A 20,264-nucleotide genomic window follows, 5' to 3' on the forward strand; every position below is an offset into this window, starting at 1 on the left:
TTTCTTAGCAAGGATGTTAAAGGGTTAACCAGTTGCATAACAAACCAATAGTGATCCACTAGGAAATCCCATTACACTGGATATTGAATTCTTCCTCTTGAATGCATTCCTTTTGTACTTTTGCTAATCACGTTCCTGGTTTTGTCAATCTTTTGGCCAATTGTATTTGTAATTCCAAAAACTTTATTTTTCTATATAGTTCCCTGCTACATTAATGCACTTATCACAGCGTTTCACTAGTTCTTAGATATCATCAAGATAAAAAGTTTTCTCAGTACACCAATGCCATAGTCGGACTTTCTGCTTCGTGCCTGAAACGCTGGCCTCCCAGGAACTCCTACAGTACAATGTAAGTGGCTTGGGGCGAGGTCCGGTCTGTACTGAGGATGTGGCGATAACTTGCAGTCGAGTTCCTGTAATGCGCAAGTGGTGTTGGTGAATATTGTGTGTACAGTCAGTGATTTTCAACCATCAAGCTTTTCACTCGCTGAATGTTCATTGAGACGACTACATCGAGCTCCGAGTCACCTCACCCGGGATCATCATTCACGGACATGGGGCTTTTTTAAAACATTTGCACCGTTAAGAGACTTCTATTGGTTTTACATTTTACGTGTTTTTTTTTTTTTGTGTGTGCGTATTTAATGAATGCCAAAGACGGTTTACGTTTCACATCATGTTTATACCCAAGGAAAGAGGAAATGGTCAAAGGAAAATATATAATTCCTGATAACTGTGAGCAAGTTAAATGATAAACTGTTTTATTTATGTATAAGAGCATGAATAGTGAAAAAATTATGTTTTAGTTAAAAAATATTAAGGGGGGGGGGCAATATTTTTGGAGTGTAGGTTTAAATGGGTGTGATGCAATCAGGTTTTTATTTCACTAATACTGACATTGATTTCCACACTTTCTCTCTTGTGGCATGAGGAATCAGAGAATTCTTTGTTTAAAGAGGAGGAGTTGAGCAGACTTATAAAAGAGCTTTGTGAAACCTCTTCCCCGAGCCAATCATTACTCCCACATAACCACGCAAGCCTAATCTCATACTCTTTTTTTTTTTTTTACTTTTTTTATCATTCACCTTGTTTTGGTGTGTGTGTGAATGTGAAGCATCTACTGTCACTTCACACTCTGCTTTCTGAGAAAGCAGCTCTTGAATGCTTGCTGATGAGACGCTCTGAGTAAAGTCCAGCCAGAGGCAGATCATTAACCTGCATAATCTGTCTCTTCTCCTCTCTCCTCTATAAAGCCGACTGGCTCCACAGTGGACGCCATGTAAAGACAGGACTCAGTAATATGGGCCCTGCAGAGCCCACGCTCACATCCGGCGCCCACAGGACGAGGAAACACTCCAACATTGCAGCTGAGCCTGAGGTAAAGGCAAGACACCTCGCGGTCATCTGTCCAGATGTTACTGTTACTGTGAAGGAAATCAATTCAGCTCTGTGATTTAATGATAAAGACATTTACTGTTTACTCAAAAGTTACCAAAGGTAAAGATTAAATGTAAAAGAATTAACGTATTTTTACTTTTTTTTTCTTTGGTACAGTTTAAGAGAATAAAGAACAGAAATTTAAAGTCATGCTGATGTTTGGTGTAAAGTTTTTTAATTCCCAAAATCTATACTACTATAATTATATTTTAGTCCTGACTTTCTGACCTAATTTATTTCAGTTTAAGATTGATCATATATAAAGAGATTAAGAGAAAGAGAGAGAGAGAGAGAGAGAGAGAAAGCCAAAAAATGTATACAAACTAAAAATATTTAAATACTAAATGTATTGCTATACATTTTATATATCACATTTGTACGATAATATTATTAATATTATATTAATATATGTCATAATATTTTTTTTTGCATATATTGCATATAATTGTATTTTAATTGTATACATATAAATGTATTATATATATATATATATATATATATATATATATATATATATATATATATATATATATATATATATTATGTTATATATATATATATATATATATTAAATATATTTATAAAATAAAATAAATGCCTCCAATCTTCTGGAGTAACTGAAAACATTGGATGTTAAGTGTATAGTAATCAGTTAAAAACTTGTTTGTTTGTTTAAAATCATGTCAGAATGACGGCATGTAATGGTTCACTGGGTGATTAAATCAAATCAAGAGACAACACAAGCTTGTATTGGATTTCCCGAAAAGAATGGCGGTACAAGTTTTTATTTGGCTTCCAATCAATTCACATCTAGTAGGTTAAACTTGCAAATCAGACCACCGCTGTGAACAATGGATGTCCAGGAAATGTGAAAATATGAAACAGAAACGTGACATTTTTTCTCAGTGTTACAGTCTAACTAAACACTGTCAATCATTGAGTAAAGACTTAATTTATGAAAAGCTTTGACATCGTCATTTTTTCCAGTTGCCAGCTGAAGATGGCTGTGTGCAGGACCTGCCTGCTGAGGGAGTCGAGGGTATCGAGCAGCTCCCTGGAGCGGATGCTCAAACACCAGGCTTTGAAATGATCTACAGAATTGAGGATGTACCCCCTTGGTATTTGTGTGTTTTGCTTGGATTACAGGTACAGAAAGTGTGTACAGTACACTGTATAGTGAAGTATACTTTTTTTTAAGCACACTTTACAACCTCAAGAGAAGAAAAAAGAAAATGCTTGGCATTAACCTGTGTACGACGGACACAGGTTAGCGAGAATGTTGAGCGGTGGTCGTACAAAATGGCAATAAATACAGTGGTCACCATTGGCATCCACTGTCCCTAGTTGTACTACAGAGTTTCCTAGATGCATGGATGGATGGAAATAGTGTATATAATGTAGTGTGTGCCTCATGTGCATGCCCAGAGACCCCTGGGATAGGCTCCAGGCCTCCCTGTATAGGATTAGCAGTATAGAGCATGAGTGATATAAATATCATTTATACCGTAAGCCCATTTAGTCCCTGTTCGCCATATATAGACATATGAGAGTCATTCAAGTCAGACTAGGACACATTTTTAGCAGTATATTATTTGACCAGTTACATAGTTTTTGAAGAAATATATGGCATATTATGACACTCGGTATTCTTTAAATATAAAATCGAGTGAGTACGGCTTTGATGTTTGACCCTGACAAACAAATCACAATGTCATTACAACATAGGTCATCCAGAAATGTGTCATAACACAATCCTATATCAACAATGACATCCTATGTCAGCTGTTCAATTAACTTCATTTTTGATCAGGAGACTGATAGTCATAAAAGCTGTTACTTGTTAGAAAAAGCTTTCTTAAATGTTAAGAAAGGTTTATGACATTAGTCAAGAAGCACCTCCAGTATAGGATAGATTTCATGCCCTAAGAACGAACACTATCAAAGGGAATTACCATTTGTATCCCACTCTCTTTGTTTCCTCTATACTGGAACGTACAAGGTTCTATTTGCCTTTTAACACAAAAGTTGCAAGCCGATCTTATAAACATGATAAAGACATGTGACCAGCTATACAGTATGTGTAAATGTTGTCGTTAGTTCCTGTCGAGGGGTCGCCACAGCGGACCATCAATCCGCACAAAACCTTGGCACAGGTTTTTACACCAGATGCCTTTCCTGACGCAACCCTCCCATTCTCTCCGTGCTTGGGACCGGCACTGTATGCAGTGGCTTGGTATTATAGGGCGTGGCAACCCACTGACAGTAGGGCTCGGACCTGGATCCTTAGATCCCCAAACCAACAACCTAGAGCCTTAGTCGCCTGAGCCACCACTCCTCCAAATAGCTATATGTGAATTATTATATGCTGCCTTAAATATGAATTTATGTGCTTAAACAGTACAGTATGTTCAAACACTTAACAAGCACATAATCTATGTTTGTTTAGTAAACCATAAAATCATTAACATTTTGCATTAACTAATGTTTATTTCGACCATAAACCAAATTGAATCTACAATAACCAACATGAACCAATACGTTAATTAATATGTCTGCAGTTGTTACCTGATTAAATGCAGGCGCAGTAGATCAGTAGTTAAGGCTCTGGGGTACTGACTGGAATGTTCCTGTTATATGCCAGGAATGTCTAGCTGTTGCTCCTGAGTGCTTGAACAAGACCCTTAAAACCTCCAACCTCTTACTCATTTGTCAGTCAAATGAGAAAATGTACAGTAAACGTTTTGTATGCATTTATGATGACTTCTCGGCATTTATGGATAAAATAATTTAGGTGTGTTTTTGTTGCATTCAAACAATCCTCAATTAGCACATGTTTGAAACCAACTTTGTGACAAAAATGTCTCATCAAGCCAGGTGGGTTGTTAATGTAGACTAATGCGCTGGATTATTTCAGTTAAGAGAACTTTAATGTAAAATATAGTCGGTAGTTCTTTCAGCCTTGCCCTTTGCCCTGAAGCTTTTATAGCTCATTATCTTAAACTCACAGTAACTGATAAATCTCCTCTGTTTCTCTGCAGCACTACCTGACATGTTTTAGTGGCACCATCGCTGTGCCCTTCCTACTCGCCGATGCCATGTGTGTGGGCAGGGATCAGTACACCGTAAGCCAGCTAGTCGGCACGATTTTCACCTGCGTGGGCATTACTACTCTTATACAAACCACTTTTGGCGTCAGGTTAGTCTTGAAAACATCAGTTCTTAGATGTTGGTTTGTCTGGTTTATTTTTTCATCTGTCTCAATATATCATACACTTTGCCTATAGGTTACCCCTGTTTCAGGCCAGTGCGTTTGCTTTCCTCATCCCTGCCCAGGCCATTCTAAGACTGGACAGGTGGAAGTGTCCTCCTGAAGGTACAAGAACAACCCATTGAGTTGGTTACTACCCCATACTACTAAGAGCCATTGCTATGTATATTCATTGTTAACATGCTTATGGGATTGGCGCTGCATGCTGTTAATATTTTGCAGAGGAGATTTATGGAAACTGGACCCTACCCCTGAATACCACACATATCTGGCATCCACGGATAAGAGAGGTATTAATCACCATGTCCTATGCACAGTGTGGAGAAGTTAAATCATGTTGTTCCATGTGAGTCATCATTTAACATTGGAGATTTCTGCAGGACCTTAAAATGTTTTATTTGCCCATAAAGTAGTTTTATTACACATTTTTGACACCCTTAATCCCAAACAGCACTATGCAACTGTTTTAAAATATTACTATCATAACTATTAAGAAAGTGACAAGCATTGTGATGTGTCCATTATTCCCTTCTACGCTTTTTACAATTTTAAATTTGAAACGCAATATCTACAATATACTATATAGCTACTATGTTCAGCGGCACAATGGCTTAGTGGTTATCAGTGTCTGTTGCCCTGAACCCCTAGGGTCTGGGTTCGATTCTTTCCTCGGGCCTGTGTGCATGGACTTTGCAATTTCTCCCTGTGCTTGGTGGGCTTCCTCTGACAGTCCAAAGACAAGCAGATTAGTCTTATTGACGTTCTTAACTTACCTGTAGTGTGTAAATGTTGACCGGAGGTCCTACCATGGTCGCACAATGAAGGTAAATACGACTGGTGATCACCATTGGCCTCCTGGATGGATTTACATGGTCATCAATATTACAATATATTATTTTCTTTGCAATAAATCTTTGTTCCTATTACTTACAACTTTCTCTTGGCTGCTCCCGTCAAGAAGCCGCTATCCAATCCACACCACACCAGATACCCTTCCTGACACAACCTTCCCATTTTATCCTGGCACTGCATGCAGTGGCTGGGTATTATTGGGTGTGGCAACCCATCAACAGTGGGCTTAAACCCAAATCCTAAGATCCCCAAACCAACAACCTAGAGCCTTAGTCGTCTGAGCCACAATGTCCCGATCTCCGTTGCTAGTACTAAGATCTAAAAATATGATCAGCACCTGGGTTTCATTCATATCGTTCCCTGATGTTAGACTTTAATGCTCTTTGAGCACCTTAACAATGCAATGGAGTCATATACCTTCATTATATATGTACTCTGGCCTACAGATCCAGGGCGCCATTATTGTGTCTAGTCTGGTGGAGGTGGTAATCGGGCTGGTGGGAATTCCTGGACTCCTGCTCAACGCCATCGGGCCTCTGACCGTCACCCCCACTGTCTCTCTGATCGGCTTGTCCGTGTTCCAAACTGCTGGAGACCGTGCAGGCAGCCACTGGGGCCTCTCGCTGCTGTAAGAACATTTAGACTTCAAATAATAGTATTTTTACCATCATGTTTTAAGAATGACGCTAGGTTATTAGCACAAATGACTGTTTTGCATGAATGAAAATATGACGAATGAGCAGTGAATGGCTTGACATGCTATACTATTTAATGCTGGGATAAATATCACCTTAAGTACTGTATTCACACATTAACTTCAGCGAATCATGTTCTTTCTATAGAAGCCTCATAATTAATGGACAAAGATGTGAGTCATGCTGTCACTCATCTCACTGTCATCGTTTCACAAAGGCTTATCAGTTGGTCGTGTGTGTGTGCTTTGTCTTTCCAGATGCATATTCTTTATTGTGCTTTTTGCTCAGTATCTCAGGAATTGGGCCGTACCCTTTCCCTTCTATTCCAGACACAAAGGTTGTCACACCTCCCGTTTCCAGATCTTCAAGATGTTTCCGGTATGAGGCAACATTTACCCTTTAACATAGTCATAGTTTTTTGGCAACCTTCACAATTGCTCTTAACTTCTCCTCTGGTCTCTGTCAGTCTGACCTAGTAGGCCATAAACCTGTCTCACTGGAATGCAGCACAGAGTTTGTTACACTCATATCATATTTCAGATATAGCTGCAAAGGCAAGGTAGCAGGTTATTGGTGCGGAGACTGATTAAAAGGCTCTGTATCACTGTCGTTCTTTGTTTTGTCAGATTATCATGGCTATCATGCTGGTGTGGTTGGTGTGTTATATACTCACATTGACGGATGTGCTCCCCAATGACCCAGAGAAGTATGGGTACAAGGCTCGAACTGATGCCAGGGGGGAGATCATGTCCCAAGCACCATGGTTTCGTATGCCCTATCCTTGTAAGTATAAAATCAATTTGGGTAGAATGTAAAGAAAGCGGGCACAGGGAATGTTTTTATTCATAAGTACATTATAATGTTCTTGCACACTGTTAACCATAAAGAATCTTAAAGGGGGTTGGATTTTTGAACCTTCTTCTAAGGGCAGTTTGCACGGTTGAACCTTCTCTTGCCTTAAAGGAGAACTGCATATTGTAGTTAAACCACTAATTGACAAGCCTATTACCAACTTTACCGACTTTAAAGGATCAGATCTTAGTAGCTTTGGAGCTCGTTCTTGTGCCGGAAAAATGTTAAGAGAAACCTAAAATAAAGAAGGTATCCATAACAGTTTGGCTAAGATTATTTCAAGGTCTATGATTATAAAGAAGGTGCCACGGTGATGTCGCCTTGCATCTCAAGGGTCCGGGTTCGATTCCCACCTCTGTGTGCATGGAGTTTGCATGTTCTCCCGGTGTTTGGTGGGTTTCCTCCAGGTACTCCGGTTTCCTCCAACAGTCCAAAGACATGCAGATTAGGCTAATTGGCATTCCCAAACCTGCCCATAGTGTGTGAATGAGTGTTTGAGTGAGTATGTATGTGTGCCCTGTGATGGATTGGCACCCTGTCCAGGGTGTATCCCGCCTCGTGCCCTAAGTCTTCTGGGATAGGCTCCAGTCCCTCTGCGACCCTGAAGACAGGATTAAGTCGTATAGACAATGAGTGAGACTTTTATAGACATGTTTAATACAAACTGTACCTTTAAGTAATATAAACCATTTGCCATGATCATAAAAACTCTTGAAAAACATTCTTGTGCTTCTGAGAAATAATGGACTTTTGGAAAATTCTCTGATACTCATAGTTTATTCATAATGCCAGGGTATACAGGCTGCTATGTGATCATTATGCTGCAATCAGACGCCTACACTGACGGTTATTATGTGACCCAGGTCAATGGGGCTTACCCACAGTGACAGTAGCTGGCGTGCTGGGAATGTTCAGTGCCACTTTAGCTGGCATAGTGGAGTCTATCGGAGATTACTATGCATGTGCCCGTCTTGCTGGAGCTCCCCCGCCTCCTGTTCATGCCATCAACAGGTTTTTTAGAGAAGATCTATACACTTATGAATAGTATTCATTTCATAAATGCCTTTATATCAACACTGATATGGATACTTTTGCTTTCTGTTCGTGTTAGAGGGATCTTCACAGAGGGCGTGTGCTGCATCATAGCAGGCTTACTAGGAACAGGAAATGGCTCCACTTCCTCCAGCCCTAATATCGGGGTGCTTGGGATCACCAAGGTGGAACAAAAATGATATGCAGTACCACATATGCAATGTTTTTCTTTTCCGAAGAAAAAAGCATCATAAAAAACGTCCCTTGTTTCTGTACAGGTGGGCAGTAGGCGAGTGGTGCAGTATGGGGCGATCATAATGTTACTATTGGGAACCATTGGGAAGTTCACAGCCTTGTTCGCATCGCTGCCGGATCCAGTGCTTGGAGGCATGTTCTGCACCTTGTTTGGTAAGTGTTTAGCCAGTTTGTTCAGAGGCACGTTGTGTCCACAATGGGGCAGTATGGAGTCAGACAGCTCTGTGGCTCAAATGATTTGTTTTGGGATTACATGTCATGTAGACCTTATTTCTGTAGAACAGGCTGTTAGTAGCAGAGATTGTTGGGTAGTATTGTTCTGTAATTTATAGTCAACTGTACTGATCAGACTCTTATAGATCTTCTGAACAACCATTAGCTACAGTACTGTATGTGCATGTTAATGATTTCACCACACTTCCTTCACACTTTTCACTACACTTATCGGCCACTTCATTGAAACAGGTGTTCAACTGCTCAACAACGCATTTAGGCATATAGACATGATCAAGACGGTCTGCTGAGGTTCAAACCAGTCATCAGGATGGGGAGGAAAGGTGACTTAAGTGACCTTGAACGTGGCATGGTTGTTGGTGCCGGGACAGGCTTGTCTGAGTATTTTTGAAACTGCTGATCTACTGGGATTTTCAGGCACAACCATCTTTAGGGTTTATAGACAGTGATATCCAGTGAGCGACAATTTTCTGGGTGAAAATGTTTCGTCGGTGAGAGAGATCAGAGGAGTATGGCCAATCTAGTTCAGGTTGATAGAAACTCAAACAACATCTCGTTACAACCAAGGTATCCTGAAGATCATCTCACTTTAAAATCTCTGAGGCTACAATTCACATGGACTCACCAACTTTGGAAAGTTGAATATTGGAAAACCATTGCCTGGTCTGATGAGTCTTGATTTCTTCTCTGATTTAGATGATGGAGACAGAACTCATATCAACTCTTCAGGATGGAGAGGTGTATTTCTGTGTTGATATTTTCTTGTCACTTTTTTGGCCTCTTTGTACCAACTGATCATCATTTAGGTGCCACAGCTTACCAGAGTATTGTACCAGACATGTCTATCCCTTTGTGACAACAGGATGATCCACCATACCACAAAACAAAAATGATCTCAAACTGGTTTCTTCAACATGACAAGGAGTTCACTGTACTCAAAAGATCTTAACAGTCACCAGATCTCAACCCAACAGAGCACCTTCGGGAGGTGGTGGAACGTCATTATCTCTTAAAAAAGTCACATGAGTACCCTTCGGTCACTAGTAATGAGTTGTTATGTGTTTCACTTTACAGTACTTTTACTGTATTCCGGACACAGTGACATTTTGTTTTTATTTTAGCACTGTGAAAATAAATTGTTACCCATAATTATAATAGAAGTGTAGCTTTTATACATATACAGTGCTACGTATAATGTATAATTTTTGTACATTTTTTCAACAGGTATGATCACAGCTGTGGGTTTGTCCAACCTGCAGAGCGTGGATCTAAACTCCTCACGGAACCTATTTGTCCTGGGGTTCTCCATGTTCTCTGGCCTTATGCTCCCTAATTACCTGGACACTCATCCAGGCAGCATCAAGACAGGTCTGTGTATTCTGTAATTGTATTTTATCTCGTAAACTCCCAGGGACATTCCTCCTGCTTCTACGTTCACTGTAGTTACTGATTGATTTATAGTAGTTACTTGATAATAAGTGTTAAGTATTGCACTAGGACCACGGAGTTATAGTTTAGAAGAATTGTATATAACATATTAAAATGGCTGTTTAAACAGTGATGTCAGGTTGTTGTTTTTTTTCCCCGATTGGATTTATTCAGGTGAACCAGTGCTGGATCAAATCCTTACAGTGCTTCTGACCACAGAGATGTTTGTTGGAGGATTCTTAGCGTTTCTGCTGGACAACACAATTCCAGGTATATTATTATATTATAGCCAAAATGAAGATAAGGAATGAGGAATAAAACCTGATTATGATGCACTTTAAAAATGGATCCTAATAAAGCACACATTTTAACTGAGCGGGAACGCTGTGTTTACCATACAGTAAAAGTTTGGTATTAAGGCAAAAAAAAAAAAAGTCTAGAAGAGATATGGTTGAAATATTTGACAAAAGAATGCTTTTTTTTTTTAATGCACACTGTGTCCCAATGGGGTCCTGAGTATCTCTTCTTTCAAAAATTCACCATTTGAGTTGAAGAAATATTTCATACTGGTTTAATGAATAAACCAAATGATGACATTTTTTCTTAAACTTCTGAACTAGTCTGCAGTTGAAAAGCAGGCTAGAAACTGGCAACCAAGAACAATATAACTATTACAGCTACTTGTGCATTTTAACTTCTAAATTTCCTCATGCATCATATATTTTTTTTAAACGTGTCTCTAATTTCACTAAAGTATAGGATTTCTGTGCTTTTACCCACGTCTGGTTACGAGGCTAATGATGATCTGTATTTTTATCCAGGCACAAAAAAAGAGCGCGGTCTCACAGACTGGAAGGCTGAGAACTCCTCAGGAAAAGGCGGTGTCAGTTCAGACACATATAATTTCCCAGTTGGCATGGGGATGGTAAAGCGGCTTGGTTGTCTTCGCTACCTGCCCATCTGCCCCACTTTTCAGGGCTTTAAGTTGCGTCGGCGCAAAAGAAACTTGTGTGAGGAACTGAACAATAAGAATGATGAAAGTGCAGTACAGAACGCCGCAGAGATTGAAAACTGCACCAAAGTGTAAGCTTGTTTTCTCCTGTGTCATTGTAACATACATTTATTACACTGCAAGATTATATATATATATATATATATATATATATATATATATATATATATATATATATATATATATAAATAAAATAAATATATTTTTTTACCAAAAAATTATATATATAATTTTTTGGTTAAAGAATATATTTATTGTTATGCTATGAGCACTAAGTGTTTTAAGAAGAGAAAACCTCTAACTCTATATAAAAATAAACAATGTTTGTATTAAAGCTTATATTATTTTACCTGAGCCAAATTAAGTTACTTTTACCTCATACTGGAATCCAACACCAGGTAATTTCTTTTTAACAAAAATGTAACAAAAATAAGTTAACATTTTTTAATAAATATTTGTTGTACTGAACTATGTATTTAATTATTTAAAAATCACTATTGACTAAAAAAACTGAAATTGGGAAAGACTTAAAAAAGGTTGACCTGCCGATACAATCTCCTGATGTCTTATTATAAAATAAAATATTTAGCATTCTGTTTTCATTTAGTCCTTTTCTTAATGCAGTGTTTATTTAATCCAATTCAATTTCAGAATAAAAAAATATAGAAATGAGTGAGCAAATATGTAAAACTGCAGCAAAAACCCGACTGTTCGCATTCTAGCCTGTGGATCCGTTCCTTTGTGACTGATTATATTGATGTAAAAGAAATATAGACAGATCTGAGATTTTTCCTTGGTTTTGCCTTTAGACTATTGGCTTCTCGAAAGGAATAAACCCATCTGCAAGTTTTAAAAAAGACCAAACACATAATTTTTTTTTTTCAAAATAACATTTCTATTACAAAGGACACAGACAATAAAAATGATTTATGGTACAAAGAACACATGTGCAAGATTTTCATTTTCTTATACAGTAAGTGGTAAAAAGCAAGTTCTAGACTTCTATCTGTGTGTCTATTTAATAATGTACATCCGTTGATCTAAGCCCCATTGAAACCCCTAACTATTCATGCTTAACACATCAAACACTCAGAAATACCTGGAAAAGATTGAAGCTCCTTCATCCATTACATTCATAAATTCACTGATGAATTTGTGAGAAAACAAAACATTGTGAAGACCGGATGTTCACATAAACGCCATAAAATGTGAACAGTTCTAGTAAAAGAGTAGATGATGTTCTTGGTACTCATGCAGAAAGGTTATACATTTTAAAAAATACATTTTGTGTTTTATTTAGATTTAGTACAACTCAGCTAGAGTAACATTTACATTCATGGCTTTCATTTACCATTGCACTTGTGTGTATGTGTGCATGCTTCAGAATTAAACAGTGACAGCAACTAATTCCAGAGGTAGATATATGAGATTGTGCTCAAGTATGTTGACATGATGCATTGTTATTAGACATTATTAAACATTATTCATGTGCTCTGTGACCAGAGCTAGGAGTCCTCTGGGCAACCAGTTCAAAAAGCCTCAAAATAAACCCTCAAGGTTCTGGTGGTGGCAGCACCGGATGGTGTGTCTGGATGTAAGACAGGCAATGGGGGGAATACATGGCTGGGATGGGAAAGGAGGAGAGAGGTATCGCACAGGGAGTCGTCATAACACTACTGGACAACGTTTGCTGTGGAACCACGACCTCAACATACTGACAAGTTTCTGGGTCAAAGAGCATCTTGCGTTGTGGCAGTTGCGGCATGTCTACATAGAAGCACTGTCCGGTTTCAGGATCTAGCAACATGTGTCGAGGGTTTGACCCGTGCTGAATTCCACTCATTTCCGGATACAGCATACTAGCACCTCCATGTATACCCTCAGCACCCAAGGTTGTGACGGAAGCTGTGCATGGCTGGGTATCTGGAGAAGATATTTTCTGGCTAGCAACTCCATTTTCCATCTGCTTAGTTAACTCTTTTGGTACTGGGTGGCCATCTGTTGTGCATGGTTGAGATGGCGATTTTGTCAAAGAGACCGGACAATTTGCTGTAGCAGGCTGGTTGTATGGTTGTGTTTGCAGCAAGAGAGGACCTTGAACATAACTAACTGTCCCAATGTTTGGAGAGATTGTTTGGTAGCCTAATAGGTTAGGTTTGTAGAAATACGATGGGAACACTGGTGCTGGAGCAACAGTTAAGATACTGGAAGAGGGAAGGCCAGTTGTGCTTTGTGATTGGATGGGGAGACTTGGGGATTCTTGACCATCTTTGTCTGTAGGACATACTAGGTTGGAAATCTTACAGCTGCCCTGCCGGTGAGAACTTTCTACAGGTACACAATATGATGATGCAGTTTCCAGTGGCTGAGTTGAATGCAGGGCAAAGGTTCTAGGTTTCTTGCATTCTGGGGTTCTGGTGTCTGTTGAGTGTTCGTTTTTACAGATGTTATTTATGGTCCCCTTATGAGCTTGTATTGGTGTGCTTGGGCAAGTTGTTTGTTTTATGTTGTTGCTACATTGGAGACGTGGTAGGCTGATACATGTTAGGCTGTCATGTGCATCTGGGGATTTGGATAGTCCACAACTGTTGGAGTGAGCTGCTATGATTGAGCTGACCTTTGTAAATCCAGTGTGGGGAATTTTGTCATTTGATTCCAGGATAGTGTCAGCCTTCGATGCACATTGTCTGGAAGTAGAGGCCAAATTGATGACTGTGTCCAATGTATGTGGTAGAATTCCTTTTTGTACATGTAGTTTTTCATCTTTTTTGTGGCCCTTTACTTTGTTCTCCATTTTACTGATAACTGGATGAGGTGCTGCTGTTGCAAAACTAGGGACAATGTCTTCTAGTTCTTGTACTGCCTCACTGGGCCCCTTGAATGACAGACTGTATGTGTTTTTCACTAGGCTTCGCATATCCCTCACCACATGCACAGGGGCTATTGCTTTGAATTTTCCTTGGCTCTGAGTACTCATATTTAATGACTGCCCAAGGGCCTTAAGATCTCCCCTACTGTTTTCCTGATCTTTTTCCAGATTACATTGAGAAGATTGGGACAGGACATTATCCACTGTGTTTGCATCCGGACTACAGTTTAACCAGGTAGACACTGTGGGACTTTGTTTACTTTTTTTCTCCTCACCTGATTTCTCTTGCTCCTCAATGGACTGATCCTTGACATAATGGTCTTTCTGGGCTGCCTGCATACTGACACATTCCTCAGGTGTAGTTTTCACTGTGGTTTGTTTGCCAGCAGCTCCGCTTGACACTGCACTCAAGTTCCATGCTTTGCCCTTTGCTGAGTCACAGAATAGCCTCTCTCCGTTGCCCTGGTTTGCCTCCTTACTGAGACCCAGCTTCTCTTTTTCAGCTTCAGAATAGGCAGCTATTTCAGTACCACTTCCTTGAAACTGTGTCTTGCCTAGGCTTCCAAGCAAAGGGTTGAAACTGTGTTTGGTTATCAATTTAGGAAGTATTTTGGAGCTGACACCAATATGTTCTTTGATATAGTTTGTTGTCTGGGAGTCAGTCCTTAGCGTTGGAGATGTCTGAGGAGTATTACAGCTTAAAAAGGAAACTGTAGTCAAATTCACTATATTGTTTTCAACACACTCCTCCTTAGCACAAGTGGTCAGGAAATCAATATTATTGCCTGTGTCATCTGCTTTTATAGGACAAAAGGTTTGATCGGGAATATCACTGTTAAGGTTCTGTTCATGTTGCATCCTTTTTGAAAGAACACTTTTAATGATGCAGGAAGCCATTTTAGTTTTGGTGGATGTTTCATCCAATGATAATGATTTCTGAAGCTTCTGCTTTTGCTCAGGTAGCCCACTCTTTGTTTCGGCTCCATGCGAGTCCTGATGAAAGGCAGCAGGGGTACTATGTTGACGCTGGAGAGTGTCCCGAGGCCGGATGGGTGTAGATGAAATAATATTCTTCTCACTAGCTTGAAACTCTGATTTATCTGGGACTGATTTATCCCGTCTTTTCAGCTGAATCTGTCTCTTTGGTACCATCTTTGCATTTTTGTCCACTTCTTCATGGTTTTCCAAGGCCACATCAATGCATTCAAAACTGCTAGCCACTGAGCATGCTGAAGTGTCATTCTTATTTGTTGAAATCATTGGCATCTTGAACGACAAGACATCCTTGGACCAATCATAAAAATCTTTATCAGGAGTCAGCTGAGTTGAGGACCAACAAGTGGAGTTGAAAGCATCTGGGTAGTTTATTTCAGGGCATGATGTTCCAGTATATTCCAGTGCAGCAAGGCTCCTTACTTCCATTGTTGTCCCAGCTACATCTGTAGCCATGTTGAGTTCTCCTTTGGTAATATCTGCAGAGCTGCAGTGTTGCCTTGAAGTACTGCAGGGTGCTGGTGGAAGCGCTGCTGAAAGTCCGATGCCCTGTCCGCTCTGCTTTTTCAACCTCCGGGGAACAGGAGGGCTCTGGGGCTGGTGTTGGTTCCTGGTTGCGAGGAAACGTTTTGAATAACAGCGTGGCAGGATTCCTGACTTCTGCTTGCTGGCTGTGAGTGTTGAGGTGCAGCTTGCAGGCGGTTTTCTATTTCCAGTATTGAGTGACAGCTTTGCCTGCTCTCCTCCAACCCCTATACCCTGCTCCTCCCCCTCGCATTTCATTTTTCTGATGATAGATTCACCACTGTCTAGTTTAAACTCAGTGTTGTGTTCATACTGAGCATTTCTGGAGATTTGTTGAAGTGTTGTGGTGTGTTCCTCTGCCTTAATATCACTGTGCTCCTGGCTCCATTCCTGGTTGTTCTTGTCACCTTTACTTCTCATTAAAATAGTGCATGGGGAAATTTTGTGTTCCAGATAGCCAACATAGTGAACAGGTTTGGTAGCAGTTTGACCAGCATTGTTGTTACTTTTGAAATAATCTGATGGTGTGGGGTTGGGTGTACTGGTAGTAGTGCTGTCTTGCTCACCATGTACAGAATTTATATTTATAAGATTCACATTTAAAATTGTTATTTTAGGGCTTGATGACTTAAAAATAGGATTTTTCGCAGAAGCTTTATTTTTGCAATATTGTGGTTCCTTATGTAAAGAGTCTTCACAGGATGATTTAGCATCCTTTTGCTTCGTTTTAAGGTCTTGAAGAAGATCATTGTTCTCAGGTGAAGAGTTTGTCATGGTTCGACCTGAATCGGCCAAAGATTGCGAGGAATCAAACAGAGCATTCTCGCATGGTGGATCAGTAAAGGTTGTCTGTGTTTCATCTTCTAAAGCCTCACTATACTCGCTGAGTGAACAAAGGGCAGTGCAATATGAACTTGATGAGTCATCCAAGGCATCATCAGACAGTGCTGGGTTCTTTTCCTCCTCATCCTCTCTCGCTGTATGAAGCTCAAAGGCTTTTTCTTTCAAGGAAAACGATGAGTGAACCACATATTTTAAAATGTCTTTTGGAAATGTGCCCTCTGACATTGTCAAGAAGCAACAGTCTGGAAAGTATATGCAAAAAAAAGTCCCTAGCTCTAGGGACAGATTTATAGCTGGATGAGCAGGACTCTGAAGTTTCCGGGTCACAAAAGATGCTCTGGTACGTCAAGTCACTTTTGCTTCTTCCTGTTCTCTGAAAAAAAAGAGTGCAGAGAATATAGAGAGCACATTAACACTTAACATTACAAACACTGTAAAACAAAGACATGTTCATTCAAACTTTGTCGTGTTTAGTTTAGTGCTTCCTCCTGCTTTCATTTATGATGTTCACCTTAAAACATCCAGGACTCTTGCAGTGTTTGTTTTGCTGGTTATATGAAAAACTTAATATCCCAGAATGACAGCTGCTGGTTATATACAAGAAGCTCTCGGTGTCCCAAGATGATCCAAAAATACCCACCTGTTGCAAAGCTTCAAGTCAGCTTATGCAAAAGCGCCTGTTATTTTTAAAGTATTGTTGATCAAAAAATCAAAAATATGTCGCACTTTCGTAGGATATTACATTTACACATCTAGATAGCTAAAATAAGAAACTAGAGCAACGACCATTTTGAAACCTGTGTTAAGACAAGTTTGCAAAAGGAAATGAATCAGACCTTAATTTTTAGCTGTTGCGAGTTAGCCCAGTTTAAAAGATGCAGGCCCCTCAGAAGTTGATGTAGGAGCGTGGCAGTTAGCTTTTACAGCAGGTGCCGTTCTGGCTGTGTGGTGAGCTTGCCTCTGGAATTCAGTTTGCATGGCCAGTCCAGTCACAGGGCCAGTTATATATAACTCCCTCAGCCCCATAACATTATCATCAGAGAGATAGAGCTAGGGACTTTTTGAGAAGGCTCAGGAAGAACATCTAACGGTCTAAATAGCAGCTTCAGAACAGAGTGGTTAAAAGGGTGTGATTCATACTATCCAATTTTAGACTGTTTTTAGATCAGAAGCCTTAATACAGTTTCCAGACACCTACAAATAAATTGACTCTGAATTTAGTCGGTCGCTGTGTGTCAAGAGCTTCAGGTTTTATCATAGCTCTTGGAGGCACTGAGGTCATTAAAAAGCAAGTGTACATGTGTGGCTTCCAGGTTTATTTTGTGTTGTGCCAGCTTTCTTTTGGACTTCTAGCGAAGGAAATAAGACCATGCGTGCTATGAGAGCTGAAGCATGTGAACCAGTTGGTCTTTGCAAATGTTTAAATAACATGATATAATATGCTGGCTGAACATGAGCCTGTCATATCAGCGCACACGAGCAGCTCTAGATATGCCAGATATACATAACATGCTTACAGCAGATTAGTGGGCTGTAGTAACACCGTGGTGCTAATGTGACTGAATGCTATTTTACATGACAGAAGGTTAATGCACAGCCTCCATAATAGCCTCAGAAAGGCGTTAGACATTCTGCTAAAAACAGAGAAATCTTCCTTTCTATGGTGAAATATTTTGTCAGTGTTTCATTTATGTTCTTATTCTTTTATTTTATATATTTATATTAATTTATAAAAAAAAAACATAGTACAACAGTTGCAGTTATTAAATCTATTTCTATTTTATTGGAAAAATATAATATTCTATAATATATAATTGTAATATGTAAATGTAATTATAAATTATTGAGACAGCTACCTATCAGACAGATTCAAGAATGATCTATAGATAAAATGAATTATGCATACAGTATAAGAATATATATATAAAAATGTGACAGCATTAGTGATGTTCTTGGATTTTTACAATTATTTTTACAATAATGCTATTATTTTGTCATAATTGTATTAAGTTAATAATTTCTAATAATTTTTTATTACATTTCTTTTATTATTAAATAGAAGACAACACAATACAATAATCCAGTCAGGCAAGAACGAAAAAAAAAAAAAACAAGCATACAAACCTACAAATATGATTTTGTAAGGCCGTAGTCTACACAGTCATAGATCTTTTATAACACCAGGTAACATTTTTATTACAAAGTATTTTGTAATAACTCTTTTTTTTAAAGCATATTTTCCCCCAAATATGATATAAATAATAACTTCTAATAAATTTTAAAAAGGTAAAAAACACTTTGCACTTCCATTTCGAAATTTGTTTCCCCAGATATAAAATTGAATATACATTTCACATGTCTAGTCAAATTTAACAAACAGTGCAGGAATAACTGGTGGTGGTTAAGGTATTGGACAACTGGTCGGAATGTTGAAACCCCCGGACTGAATTGCTACTGTTGGGCCTTTGATCAACGTCCTTAACCCTCAACTGCTCAGATGTTATAATGACATACAATGTAATGCCAAATTCTGAAAATGTAAATGTATTTTAAATGATCTCTTCTTTTAATTAACAACAGCCTCTACCCTTTTTTATACCCTCTGTGTCATTGTAAAACTTGGACTTCCATATCACCTCATCATGTGTCTATTTAAAAGAATGAAGTGTAAAATGGATATCTGCAGGAGTTTCTCTTCGGAAATGTGTAAATGAATTTTCAAGAACTGGAAACAGTACAGGGAACGAAACATATATTTCCATTAAACAGAAATAAAAGTCAGAGGACGTTTCTTTTTTTGCTGAGTATATATATATAAAAAAGAAAAAATTATATATTATATATATATATATATATATATATATATATATATATATATATAATAAAAAAAATTCATTTATAATTACTAACTCGTAACTTTTACGAGTTATTATTTATATTACATTATTTCAAAATTATATAATTTTTAAATAATGTGATATAAATAATAACTCGTAAAAGTCCCTCCCCCTAAAGAAATGTATGAAAGAAATTCACTGTATTTTTCGTGGAGTTTTCAAAATCAAGTGGCCATCTAGTGGTCGAACGTGTATAAAGCGTCATAAAATGCCGGGGTCTCTTAATTTGAAAAGACTCGGGATTGTTTAGTTCCATTCATCAACAGTGAGTGAACCAGAAGCCACGCCTTCAATCATCAGATTATTAAACGCAGATCTTTCAGTAGTCAGCTCCGACTCCACCTGAGCAAAGCACTGACTCCCGGATAAACTGTACAACAGAAACTGTGACGTCACATGCATTAGCGTCATTACATTATTGATATGAGATACACGTGTGATCTAAACCACACAGTCAGTGACACACACACAATTAATTGTGTGATTAATCAAAAAACAAAAAAAATAATATAACTGGATTGTAAATGTTATTTAAAAAATAAAAAAAATAAAAAATAATAATATTATTAATATTATTATTATTATAATATTAAAGTAATATACCAATATACTAGTTGTTACTACCAGTTAATAGGTATGTTAATTAGGTTAAGTTAAGGAAAACCAATATTATTGGTAAATTAATATTTTAAGTATATTCTTGTTAAAACATGACAATTAGATATTATTTAAATATAATTGTTTTCATATTGCTATTTTGTTTATTTATACTCATTAACATATGGCATTTAAATTTTATATAGATATTTTGTAAATATTGTTTTTTGGGGGTCGGGGTTGTGTAGCTGGAACCTGTCCCAGGGTGCCAATCCTTTGCAGGGCACACACACATACTACAGGCAATTTGGGAACGGACTCGGAGGAAACCCACTAAGCACAGGAAGAACAAGTTAACTCCATGAAAACAGAGACGGGAATCGAGCCTGGTAGGGAATCAAACCTGGACCCTGGAGATGCAAAGCGACAGCACTAACCACCGTGCTGCTCTTAAAGAAAACAATTAATTGATGTT

The 20,264-nt window shown here is 38.5% G+C and overlaps 1 protein-coding gene across 1 annotated transcript; it reads left to right on the forward strand.

Annotated features, from left to right (window-relative positions):
* Nucleotides 1-1,214: 1,214 nt before the first annotated feature.
* On the forward strand, nucleotides 1,215-11,182 carry slc23a1 (solute carrier family 23 member 1). The gene is made up of 14 exons (XM_053478624.1): nucleotides 1,215-1,378; nucleotides 2,425-2,583; nucleotides 4,476-4,633; nucleotides 4,722-4,810; nucleotides 4,928-4,995; nucleotides 6,004-6,185; nucleotides 6,510-6,630; nucleotides 6,879-7,035; nucleotides 7,968-8,115; nucleotides 8,216-8,321; nucleotides 8,415-8,544; nucleotides 9,850-9,993; nucleotides 10,228-10,323; nucleotides 10,875-11,182. Exons 1-14 carry the CDS (start codon nucleotides 1,301-1,303, stop codon nucleotides 11,138-11,140), a joined length of 1,902 nt encoding a protein of 633 aa, XP_053334599.1. The 5' UTR covers nucleotides 1,215-1,300; the 3' UTR covers nucleotides 11,141-11,182.
* The last annotated feature ends 9,082 nt before the right edge of the window (nucleotides 11,183-20,264 follow it).

This window comes from Clarias gariepinus, chromosome 19, assembly GCF_024256425.1.
Source record: "Clarias gariepinus isolate MV-2021 ecotype Netherlands chromosome 19, CGAR_prim_01v2, whole genome shotgun sequence".
Lineage (NCBI taxonomy): Eukaryota > Metazoa > Chordata > Actinopteri > Siluriformes > Clariidae > Clarias > Clarias gariepinus.